We start from the raw sequence: 12,993 nt of genomic DNA, 5'->3' as shown, positions 1-12,993 counted from the left end.
CTCATTATCCATGAGGGTTTGTATATTCCAAGTTCCAAGATTGAGTTTGACTTTGGCTTTCAGACCACAGGTAGATGTGCCCATTAGTGGTGGCTTTCCAACCAGGTTGGTAATAGACAAACTACTTTTAGGGGCATCTTTTCTAGCCCTTCCTCTTGCGAGATGAGTAGAGTGATCCTGAATAAGGCTGATCAGCCATGAAGAAAGCTGAAGAAACGCTATCCTCTTCCTATTCAGAGAGTGAGATTCTGCCACCTATGTGTCAGCCCAAAGCCAAGGACTTCCAGATGTGTCAATCCTATATCCATCACCTCTTGCTTGTGGTCATTTGTATGGCAGTTGAATTCCTCTAGTTAGATGCCTTGTGCAGGACATAAAGTGGGGCATCTGTTGCACTTTAGACGTAAGGTCTCTGAGAAAAGGTAGATCAAATTCCAATGGCAAGGAAACCTCAACAACTGGGGATCTCTCTGTTGCTCCTGCAATTGATATCTCATAAATAACTTCAGCCTAGCTTTCTAATGAGAACTTGTTCTGGATTGTGCTTTATTCGGTTCCTCTCCTCCAACCTTACCATCATGGGTGGCCCTGATGGCATCATTCCTGGGATCAGTGGAACGCTCAAATAATCCCTACCACATAAAAGTGGCAATCTATGGAAAGGACTTGGTAATATAGGTCCCTCTGAAAATCAGAGGGAGAAGGCTGCAATTTCTTAGCACTTGCGTAATGCAAAATGTAGCTTGTTACTTGTCAGGCTGAAGCTGATGGTATCTGTGCTGTCCTGTAGCTTGTCATGAACTGTTTAATTATTTGAGATGTTTTGAGGAAGGTGTACACAGGTAACCAACTATTACCTCTGGTGCTTTATGACAAGAAGATTCATTAGTGTGACAATTGTAGATGGTTGGACCAAGACAGTTTTTTATGCAGTTTGGACATGAATCTTCTTGGGGTTTTGATAACTGACCTCCAATAAAGTTAGCCTTGCAATAGATATAACTTCACTCCACTGATTTATTTTCCAGTTGACTTCACTTACACTAGGACTCTTGATGCTACTCTTTGTCGACTGCTACCTTCATGTTGAAAAGCAACCACTCCTTTAGACGAGAATTTTTTTTAAAATCCAGGTATTAGTTGAAAACCACAATACCAAGGAGTATTCTCGTTTTTAAAAAAAACAAACAATAGATGCTGGCTATCTGAATGTTTTTTTAAAAAATGCTGGACGTGTCGAAGCTCATCTTGAATAATTTAGAGCTGTAACAGTTTTAGCATATTGCTAATGCAAGGAGGTTTTGTGATGGGTTGGGAAGTAGTAAAGACTAAGTGACAAAGGATGATGGTGCAAAACAGTACAGAATCGTAAAATTAACAGTAGATGGTCTATAAATGCAAATAAGAGAGTCCTCTCCGAAAACTACCATCTATGAATAAAGTTAGGGGTAGGTATTATGATGTCATGGTTGAGTCTGAAAACTTGTAAAATGCCTTGTTAACAGATTGTTTCAATCCTCCACTTTCATTCTGATTTCTCTATCCTCTTAGGTTTGAACAACAGAATCTCTTACTTTGATTATGCCCTCCAGAGCCACTTCATTTAGTATGTGTTTCGTCAGTTTCAGATCATGATCTCTGTTCCCATTTTCTTTCATGGCAGCTGTTCCTTTTACACCTTCATTCAAAGTTAAAAATCATACAACACCAGGTTAGAGTCCAACAGGTTTATTTGGACACACTAGCTTTCAGAGCGCTGTTCCTTCATCAGGTGGTTGTGGAGAATAAGACCAGGAGATACAGAATATATAGCAGATTACAGTGTTATCCAACTGAAATGATATATTGAACAAACTCAGATTGTTGTTAAGTCTTTTATCTTTTAGAATGGGTTGCAGGTTTCAGTTCATTAATATGTAAATCCCAGAACTTCTTTTAAATCACTTTCTTGAGATAACTTATGGTTTTATAACAACAGGTGACATTTCAGCTCAGACAATGCATCAAAGGTATGAGATTTGAGTCTGCATTCCATTCTTGAGTCAAACTGGTTCTATTTCTAAAGTGGAATTTGCAAAGTATTACGTGTATTGACTGCCTGCATTGACTGCTTGTAGGCTGAGCAATTTTTGAGCAAAATAAAATCTATTTGCAAATATAATTCTGCAAATACAAATTCACCCCATAGACTTGTATGTGTGTGTGCATGCACGAGAGAGAGTGTGTGCGCATGTGAGAGTGTGTGTTTGTGTATGTGAAATCTTGGTAATTTTGTGTGTGTGTGTGTTTGTTTGTTTGTTTGGAGGTGATGGAGTATAAGCCTGTGAGAGGGTGTGTGCATAGGTGAGAGTGTGGGGGGTGTATGTGCATATGTGTGAGAGAGGGGCTGCATGAGAGTGTGAGTGTAAGAGTGTGTTTTGTATGTGTGCTTGTGTGAGAGAGTGTATAATGTAGTGCGGTCACCTATGGTGTGACATGAACCCAAGGTCCTGGTTGAGGCCTCCTCATGGGTACCGAACTAGCCAACACACACACGCATACACACACACATAACATAACACTTACATAACACACATACTCACGCAAACTCTCTCTCTCATACACATGCATGAGAGAGAGTGAGTGTGTGTTTGTGTGTGTGAAAGCTTGCTAAACTGTGTGTGAGAGGGTGTTTGCATGGCTGCGAGTTGGGGGGAGTTGTATGTGTATGAGAGAGAGTCTGCTACAGGTGACCGCACTACATTATACACTGTCTCACACAAGCATACACACAAAACACACTCTCATACAGCCCCTCTCTCACACACATGCACATACACCTCCCACACTCTCACCTATGCACGCACCCTCTCACAGGCTTATACTCCATCACTTCCAAACACACACACACACACACACACCAAGATTTCACATATACAAACACACACTCTCTCTCATGCATGCATGCATACATACAAGTCTATGGGATGAATTTGTATTTGCAGATACATTTTATTTTGCTCAAAAATTGCTCAGTCTGCAAGCAGTCAATGCAGGCAGTCAACACATGTAATACTTTGTAAATTCCACTTTAGAAATAGAACCAGTCTGACTCAAGAATGGAATGCAGACAGACTCAAATCTCATACCTTTAATGCATTGTCTGAGCTGAAATGTCACCTGTTGTTATAAAACCATAAGTTATCTCAAGAAGGTGATTTAAAAGAAGTTCTGGGATTTACATATTAATGAACTGAAACCTGCAACCCATTCCAAAAGATGAAAGACTTACAACAATCCAGGTTTGTTCAATATATCATTTCAGTTGGATGACACTAACATTTTGCTATAAATTCTGTGTCTTCTGGTCTTATTCTCCACAACCACCTGATGAAGATGCAGCGCTCCAAAAGCTAGTGCTCCCAGGTAAACCAGTTGGACTATAACCTGGTGTTGTGTGATTTTTAACTTTGTCCACCCAGTCCAACACCAGCTCCACCCATCAAGACCTCCACTCAACACATCTTTTATTTCTTTGCCTGCTACTTTACATTTTTTTCCTTCTACTATCCTGTCTTCTGAGATTTAATCTCTGCTGCTTTCCTCTTGATTTTGTTCTGCCTTGATCCCACCACTGCCAAGATGAATCTTGTCTGCCCTTATGCTCACTTAAAATCTGTTTGATCACTAACTTTTTCCAGGTCAGATGAAAGACTATCAACCTGAAACATTAACTCCTGTTTCTATCTCCACAGATGTTATCTGTCGGACTGAATATATCTAGTACTTTCTCTATTCCTCTTTCCCCCTTTGTTCAACCTCCTGATGAATTGTTTCAGCTGGTGAATACAACATGTAAAAGACCCTTTTAAAACTTCTCATTCATTAGCCAATTAGGGGCAAGTATGTTTCTCTTTCACACCAGCCTTTATTCTAGGGTCACCTGACTATTCTTTACCCCCTCATTGTTGTTAAATGCTTCATGAGACTTGGATAGAGAAAAAAAGTTGCCTATTTCTCAGGTTTTATTTGAAACTTTACATAATTAAAGATTTCATGATCTAAAACTCTAGTAATGACAAGTTAATATTGATTGTCACTTATTATCTCTCAAGTGAGCAATCAAGTCAGGTATTTTTGCCATGCTTTTTATTTTGTGACCTCACCAGTGAAAAGGTGCCTGTACATCCTGAAATACCCCTATTAGGCAATCAATTGGTTAGCAAGGTGGAAGTGAGTGAGTGTTGACTGGTCTAGGAGCCAGTCTTGGGTCCAGTGGCTCTTGAAACCCACTCGTCTGCCTAGATGAAGAATAATATGTTTTCCTCAGATCTGAACCTGTGAGAATATCACTGAAACATTATAAAAACAAGTTTCATACTGTATTAAGAATTTCAGCATGCTAATAAAAATTATTACATTCACACAATTCCAATAATGTTGCACTCTCTTTCTTGCCAGATCAGCGGTTAGATCTATGCAAGCTCAGTCCCACAGACAGTGATACAATACGAGGGCAAATAGTAGGTAAGATCTCAAAATGACCAGTATGTTTTAATTTTCTTTAGTTTTGGATTCTGGATCGAAAATGAAACCAAGCAGACTATGGAAGGAAATGTTGCAATTGAAAGGAAAGTTACAGGAACTTAGTGTCAGCTTTATTTTCATGGTTGCCTTGCTCAAACAGGAGGGGAGATTTGCTGTGCTTATCAGCACCATGGGTGTGTGTTCAGGGCATTTGACCTGAGACAATCTGTTGAATCGGAATCAATCAGGACCAGCTGTGTTGGTCAAGGGTGTCCAGCATGACAACAAGTTTCCATTAGCCCCTGGCAAGTGGACAACCTGTGTATAAATAATGCACGGGAGATATTCTCCAAAACTCTTAAAAAGACAGAGACCTAAGAAAAAATTGGAAGAGAGTTAGCTATTTTCATTCATGGTTTGCGTATAAATGCAGCTCTAAATAATGCATGAGAGACTGAATGATTAATATGCCAACTACCCTATGCCTTCAGTGAAGAACTGAAAGGATGTTCAGAGATCAGAGGGGCATAAAAAAAAACAAATGGACGCTTCGTTGAACCCTTAAAACTGGTGCTGTCAACTGTGTCCCCTTAATTTTTTTCTGTTCACATTTTTGGGTTTTTGTTCGTTTGTGTTGCCTACATGTACATACAGAGTTCAAGAAGGATTAGAGGTTTAAGTTAGAGACTTATAAGTTGATAATTCATGTTTTGATTGTCTGTGGTTAGAACTGATTCATTTTATGATGTGTTTCATTTATTATTTTGATGTTAGGTGCTTCTATTAGCTTCAGTACAAAGGACTGAGCAGTTAAGGCATGAGGAGTCAGTCACCTAGTATTCCCACACAGGACACTATTCAGTAACCTTTGTTGGAAGCACACCTTATGTGATAGAAGGATAGGGATCACCTTTGCTGCCTTTAAACCCTGAAAGGTAGCTTCTAGGCTGAGATATCAAAAAGCCGCTATTATGTTCGGAATTTCACATTCAGGAACAATAACAACAGTATATCAATTTTAGAACTACAATTGTTTTGCTGTCTCCAAGTTATGGAAAAGTAACCTCAAATACTTGAATTGCATAATCTACATAAAATTTATGAAACTAAAGTTTGCAATTTTTTTTCTTTTGCAGTAAGCTTACAAACACGAGATCGAATAGGAACTGGTGGTCCTGTTGTCGATTGCAGAGGACTATTGGATAATGATCTACCTGAGGGGTGAGTAATAACTTCCTTTATTTGGATGTCTTGGAGGTGATTTTATCATGGACACAATTTTACAAAAATTATAATTTTTTTTGAAAATTTGGATTCTCTCAATGGTTAGTTTAGATATATTCTAGATATATCAAGATATTTATTCCTGATGAAGGGCTTTTGCCCGAAACGTCGATTTCGCTGCACTTTGGATGCTGCCTGAACTGCTGTGCTCTTCCAGCACCACTAATCCAATATCAAGATCTTTCATATGTTCAAAAAAGTACTAGCTCCATCGCAACTTAACTACATTAAAATCATTTCTGTGTGGCAATAGTTAAACTTGTTGCACTTATTCAGCAATAGTGGTAAATGATGCAAGAGTACAGAGACCTGGAGATGTTTAGACCTGAATCTTTGAAAAAAATAACTACTTCACCAACCCATTCTCGTTAGTGATAGCCAATACACTCAGCTCTGCCTCCTGACACGCTTCAAGTTCTGGTGTGCTACTGCTATCTTCCACTGTGAAGACTGATGCAAAGTGCCTATTCAGTTTCTCCACCATTTCTTTGTTCCCGATTACTACTTCTCCAGCCTCCTTTTCTAACAATCCAAATTCCACTCTTGTCTTTCTCTTTATATGTAATCTTAAAAAAACCTCGAAATCTTCTTTTATCTTACTAGCTGTGTTAGCCTCGTATTTCATCATCTCCCCTTATTGATTTTTTTGTTTACATTCTGCAGATTTTTAAAAGCTTCCCACTAATCTTCACCATATTGTATGCATTTTCTTTTGCTTTTATGCTATCCCTGATTTCCTTTGTCAGCTATGGTTGCCTGGTCCTCACCTTTAATATGTTTCTTCTTCCTTAGGATGAATTTTTGTTGTGCCTCCTGAATTACCCCCAAAGACTTTGACATTGCTGTTCCACTGCCTTCCCAGTTAGGCTCCCCATTCAATCAATTCTGGTCAGCTCCTCCCTCATTCTTTTTTAGATAACTTTGCTGAATGGTAATGCCATTATACCCTATTCCAGCTCTCGCTCTCAAGCTGCAGGGTGAATTCTAACATATTGTGGTCACTACTTCCTAGCAGTCCTTCACCTTAAGTTCACTAACCAAGTCTGCCTCATTGCACTTCACCAAATCCAAAGTTGCCTGTTCCCCAATCAGCTCTACCTCAAGCTGCTCCAAAAACTATCGTGTAGACATTCCACAAATTCTTTTTCTTGGGATCTGCTACCAACCAGATTTTCCCTATCCAATTGCTTATAAAGACCCCCATGGTTGTTGTGATAGTACCTTTCTTACATGCTTTTTCTATCTCCGTTTTAATTCCTGCCCCATATGCTGACTTCTGCGGGGGGGGCTTGTTCATAGTTCTAATCTGGGTATTGTTATCTTTTGCACATCTTCAACTTTACCCAGATTCTATGCCTTCTGACCCTACATCACTTCCTATTATTGATTTAATTTAACTTATCAGCAAGGCAACCCTGCCCCCTTTGCATATCTGCATGTCTTTTTGATATTTAATTTGCAGGCCTGAATCCCTTGCAACCACGTTTCTGTGATGCCCTCAACATTGTGCTAGCTAATTTTAATCTGCTACGAACTCATTTTGCCTTGATTCATATAATGCACACATTTAAGTACAATGCCCTCAGTCCTGTGTTGACTGTCACACTTCTCATAGTTGTCCTCTTATCTTCTATGTCTGATATATGATCATACTAACTGAAAGTTAATATTCACATAATATTCAACAAAAATTATTGATCTGAAAATGAGTGAAAATTTGTAAATGCAAGTTAAATTTCAGACTCTGTATCATGTTCAACAATAAACCAGAGAAAGATGTTAGAAAGGTTTTCACTGGGTTTTTAAAAAAATCTTGTAACTGAGTTGCAGCTAGACAAGGTGGTGGAGAAGGCATTTGGTACACTTGCTTCATTGGTCAGAACATTCAGTGTAGGAGTTGGAATGTCATATTGTGGCTGTAGAGGACATTGGTGAGGCCACTTTTAGAATACTGCATACAATTTTGGTCACCTTTCTATGGGAAAGATGTTGTTAAACTTGAGAGAGTGAGGACAAGATTTACATGAATTGGAGGGTTTGAGGTATAGGGAAAGGCTGAATAGGCTGGGGCTCTTTCCCCTGGAACATCGGGGAGTGAGGGGTTACCTTATAGAGCTTTAAAAAATCATGAGGGGCATGGATAGGGTAAATAGACAAAGTCTTTTCCCTGGACTGGAGGAGTCCAAAACTACAGGGTATAGGTTAAAGATGCGAGGGGAAAGATTTAAAAAGGACCTGAGTAGTAGCTTTCTCATGCAGAGGGTGTTGCGTGTATGGAACAAGCTGCCAGATGAAGTGGTGAAGGTGGGTACGATTCCAAAATTTAAAAGGCATCAGAATGGGTATATGAATAAGAAGAGTTTAGAGGGGTATGAGCCAAATTCTAGCAATTGGGACTAGGTCGGATTGGGATGTTTGGTCAACGCTGTATGACTGAGATATGAAGTAGATACTTATAAAACAAAGAGTGCTTCCAGATCACGGTCAGAATTATTGGGGTCTAAGTGACATGAGCTTAGAAGTGATTTTTGGCTGAATCGGATGAAATGTCTGGTGAACCTTCCACAACATCAAGAGCACCTCACTCCATCTTTTATGTTTTTGACAAGTGGCATGGTAAGTTGCCAAGTATAGAAAATTGGTGCTTTTTCAATGCCTTGTTAATGGCTAAATTGGACTCAATAATATTCAGCTACCAATCTTAGCAAAGGTGGTGAACAAGCTAGATGTTAGGAAATCTTGACGTGGAAGCAGAGCCATCTTCTGACTTCATTTCACCGTTTGGTCCAAAGGACTTCCAAATTGCTTGGGACCAAACAACGTCTCAGGGCATAAACCACAGGCACCAGCTATATGCACACTTTATCCATGGACATTGGCATCTAACGTTTTCTAAATCCTCATGACTATCATGGCACCTCTCTGAGACACAGATTTCCACTGCTTCTGTCAGTTTTTAAGGAAGGCCTGTAGGAACAGTGGGGATGATCACTGCTAAAAGGGATGGGGAATATTCAGTGGAAGGATGGGGCGAGAAAAAAAGAGGCAAATGTGGAGGTGGAAATAATGACAGTGACAGCAACAACAACATCTGAGGGCTCAGGAGGGAGTGTTATTGACAGTGACCATCACTGTGGCCTCCACAGGAGAGTGTAGAGGAGGAGGATAAGCATCATTGAGGTTTAATGTTGGGCTTCAGAACAGAGAGGACACATGAAGGTGAAGTTTAATGTTTTGTATCCCCACTTGGGCAGTGAGGAGTGGAAATGGGTTGTTGGAATAGTACAAAATAAAAGGGGACATTAAGGCTGTAGGCAGAGCAGTACCTGGTGACCACATGGAGCCTGGTTCTTAGAATGTCCACTCTGAGCTGCGTACCCTGTCATCATTTGCCATTCTCTAGATGCACAGTGCAACTGATAAGTAGTGGCCACACCCAGGTTGAGTAGAGTCCATGTCACTTTGAAAGTGTGGGATCCATTTTTTAGATTAGATTACTTACAGTGTGGAAACAGGCTCTTCGGCCCAACAAGTCCACACCGACCCGCCAAAGCGCAACCCATCCATACCCCCTATATTTACCCCTTACCTAACTCTACGGGCAATTTAGCATGGCCAATTCACCTGACCCGCACATCTTTGGACTGTGGGAGGAAACGAGCACCCGGAGGAAACCCACGCAGACACGGGGAGAACGTGCAAACTCCACACAGTCAGTCGCCTGAGTCGGGAATTGAACCCGGGTCTCAGGTGTTGTGAGGCAGCAGTGCCACCGTGCCGCCCACAGAACAAACTCCAGCTTAATTTCTTTAGGCATACAGAATGAATAGGATTATGCGTCAAATATTGATCGAAGACAAAAACACTGCAAATGTTGGAATCCAAAGTAGACAGGCAGGATGTTGGAAGAACACAGCAAGCCAGACAACATCAAAAGTAGCAGAAGTCGACGTTCCGGATGTAACCCTTCTTCTGGACTGGGGATGGGTGTGGAAGGAGCTGCAGATAAAGGGGTGACGGGGGCAGGGAGTTGAAGTGGGGATAGGTGAAGACCGGTAGAGGGTACAACCTGGTTGGTCAATGTGAGGAATAAATCAGGTTGGTGGCTGGGAGCAGTGGAAGGGAGGGGGAGAGCTGAGAAGGGAGTTGGGAGATGGGGAGGAAGGTTATTTGAAATCTGAGAACTCAGTGTTGAATCCTTTGAGCTGTAGGCTGTCCAGCTGGAAGTTAATGTGTTGTTCATCAATTAGGAGCTGTAGTTTGTTTTGGCAATAGAGAAGGCCAAGGATGGTCATGTCGGAAAGGGAGTGGTTGGGGGTTTTGAAGTGGGCAGTGACTGGGATCAAATATTGATCAAAGACAGATTGCATTGTGCCATTGGTGCTAGCTAAACTAACCTTGTCATCTCACAGTGATTTAGAATGTTGCAGCATTAACTTAAAAGTGGGGCGAATGCTGGAAAAAAGCACCCCATCATTTTTAAAGCTTCCAAGGGTACAGTGGAACAAGGGAAATATCACCGCATCATATAATGATGATGGAGTCTGATGTATGCAGTGGAACGTGGAAATGTTGAGGTGTTTCTGGGATGAAAAAGGGTTTGGAATGCAGCAGACACTTATGTTTGAATGCGATGTACTATCTACTCAATGGGTATGGCACCTTTACCAAGTTGTGATGGAACAGACAATAGGGTTGAAGGTGAAGTCCCAAAGCTTGGAATGATCATGGAGTGTCCAGCTGTATGGTCAGGACAGAGTATGCCTCACCATCCTGGCATGCAGTGTCCTGCATAATTGGAGCAGGCAATGTGATAGATTGTGAGGAACCAGCAGAATGGGAGTGGTTGTCCACAGAGAAGGATGAGAATATTGAGCTGGAAGAAATTGTGATTATGGTTGACAGAACTTCCTTGTATTGGGCCTTCAAATAATGACAGGTACTGATTGACACCTCCAAGAGGTGCCCCTGGGTGGCAGAAGATACTTAATGATTGTCAAGGTCAAAATGCCAATATTTAGTTGTATTGTGGGTATGAACTGTAGCCTTTATTGTTTTTTTTGTATTCTCTTTACTTGTCAATTAGCGTTCATATTTGGACTTGTCTGATTGCTTTCCTGAATGTAATGACCTCCATTGTTCAATATTAAGATGTAGGTGACCACTAGACATTTGGAAAACAAGGACTCAGAGGATGTTTAGACAGGCTGTATCTTAGGACAGATACAAAGTGTGGTGGTTAAACAGTGACTAAGGTGAGATGATGCAGTTGCACGTGTGAAGGAGTGTCTGCCATCCTGAATATGTGCCATAGGTGAGGGAGCAGTACTCATTTGCTAGCATTTGTCCTTGGGCAGAGGATCACCTTAAAATGGCATGGACGCAAGGGATGCCAGGCTTTCAGCAGATATCTGCTGAATGATGAGTTGTTTTGGGAACGTCACAAGAAATGTTTGTAATCCCATCTGGAATGCAGTGAACAATTTAGATGTCTAATATAATATGTGTAAGCTTTGTAAATCATGTAGGAAGGGAAATCAAATTGATATCTAGCTACAAACGACTTACTGTAAAATATTAAGCAACAGAGCATTTATTTTCTGGAGATAAGAATGGTTGGACACCGAGGGACTGAACTCTCAAATAGTGGTCAAAGGCCTGCAAACCATTTTCTTAGACATTTAAACCATGTGGTATCTACTGAGAATCATGTTACCATTTTTAGGAGGGAAGAAATTTGGTGCTAAGATTCAATTATATTAAATAAAAATAAATGTATACATTATTTTAAATTGTAATTTCTCCGTTAAAATAGCAGGTAAAGTAATTTCATAGGAATTTGAGAAAGTAATAATGCAACTTATGCAAGGCAGAACTTTTAATTATAATGGTCATACTCAAAACATTAGGCAGATCATGGCTTTAGTTACAGCATAGTTGACAGCTGTGCATCGTGGTGGTTCCTTTTGTTTTGAACTGCATTAAAATTCCTGGACATTAACTGAGATGGTGGCATGAGGAATAACATTTAAATTAACATTTTTGAGTACCTTTCTTCAGAATAACTGGCAACTGGTAACTATTTAGTAAATAGAAAATGTATTTGAAATTGTTTCACTGCTTATGCCATTTCTGAATGACAATACTGCATAATCACCAGCACACCAAATAAAATCAGCACAAATGTGTATATTAAGAATCTGTTATGTTGGACAATTATAATGGTTTTTTTGATTAGATTTCCTACAGTGTGGAAACAGGCCCTTCGACCCAACAAGTCCACACTGACCCTCTAAAGAATAACCCATTCAGACCCATTTCCCTCTGGCTAATGCATCTAACACTGAGTAATTTCCTATGGCCGATTCACCTGACTTGCACATCTTTGGATGTGGAAGGAAACTGGAGCACTGGGAGGAAACCCATGCAGACATGTGGAGAATGTGCAAACTCCACAAAGACAGTCGCTCAAGCTGGAATTGAACCCAGGTCCCTGGCGCTGTGAAGCAGCAGTGCCACTGTGCCATCCTTGACCATACCTGTTTACTAAGTTCTTTGGTTTCAAGCATTTAACTCCTATCTCAACAAATTATAAAATTGTTATATTTCTTGAACTCACATAATTTAACATCAGTGAGCATAATTTCTGACAACTGGCTTGCAAATTCTGTTTAAGCTATGGAGCCAACAATGCAAAGGATTGCATGCACTGGTTGCTGTACTGTCACATTCTCCAGTTTCTTCAGCTTTTTCAGCTGCTGTCGAGCACAGACCTCAGTGTTCTCTACAGCAGCTAGGGAAATTAGACGAATGTAGGGTATTTGCATCTGAACAGTTTAGATATTCACATTTCTAGCATTTTTCATAACTCTTTTTATCTGCAATGCTTTACAGATGCTTTAAACCAGCATATTTGCCTATTGTATGGATGATTGGTGGAAGTATTTGTAAAGACGTGCCGTTATCTATTTCCCAAATGTATTATTTACCTTGTCTCCAGTGAAACAGAGAAATAAATGTTTATTTTGTGCATACTTCCTGATAGTTATTTCTAATTTAACATTTACAACCATGTTATCAGATATAATCACATAATGTTTATTACTTTTTTGTTAGGTTGCATTTGTACCATATTTATTATGTAAGTGGCAATATAATAGCTAAGGAATGCTCTTTGAATATTGTTTGTACATAATGTTGCAA

The 12,993-nt window shown here is 40.1% G+C and overlaps 1 protein-coding gene across 4 annotated transcripts in view; it reads left to right on the top strand.

Moving 5' to 3' along the window:
- smurf1 (SMAD specific E3 ubiquitin protein ligase 1) overlaps positions 1-12,993 on the top strand; it is a 131,907-nt gene that overhangs the window by 89,391 nt on the left and 29,523 nt on the right. For 3 of the 4 annotated variants that reach the window (XM_060840836.1, XM_060840834.1, XM_060840838.1), the window contains 2 exons: positions 4,441-4,506; positions 5,643-5,727. In XM_060840836.1, coding sequence (XP_060696819.1) covers positions 4,441-4,506; positions 5,643-5,727 — 151 coding nt within the window. The remainder of the gene's footprint in view (positions 1-4,440; positions 4,507-5,642; positions 5,728-12,993) is intronic. The other variant, XM_060840837.1, reaches the window with a different exon arrangement.

The sequence above is a fragment of the Hemiscyllium ocellatum genome, chromosome 20 (assembly GCF_020745735.1).
Source record: "Hemiscyllium ocellatum isolate sHemOce1 chromosome 20, sHemOce1.pat.X.cur, whole genome shotgun sequence".
Taxonomy (NCBI): domain Eukaryota; kingdom Metazoa; phylum Chordata; class Chondrichthyes; order Orectolobiformes; family Hemiscylliidae; genus Hemiscyllium; species Hemiscyllium ocellatum.
Note: the sequence above shows the minus strand (reverse complement) of the source record. Positions and strands in the feature narration are given on the sequence as shown.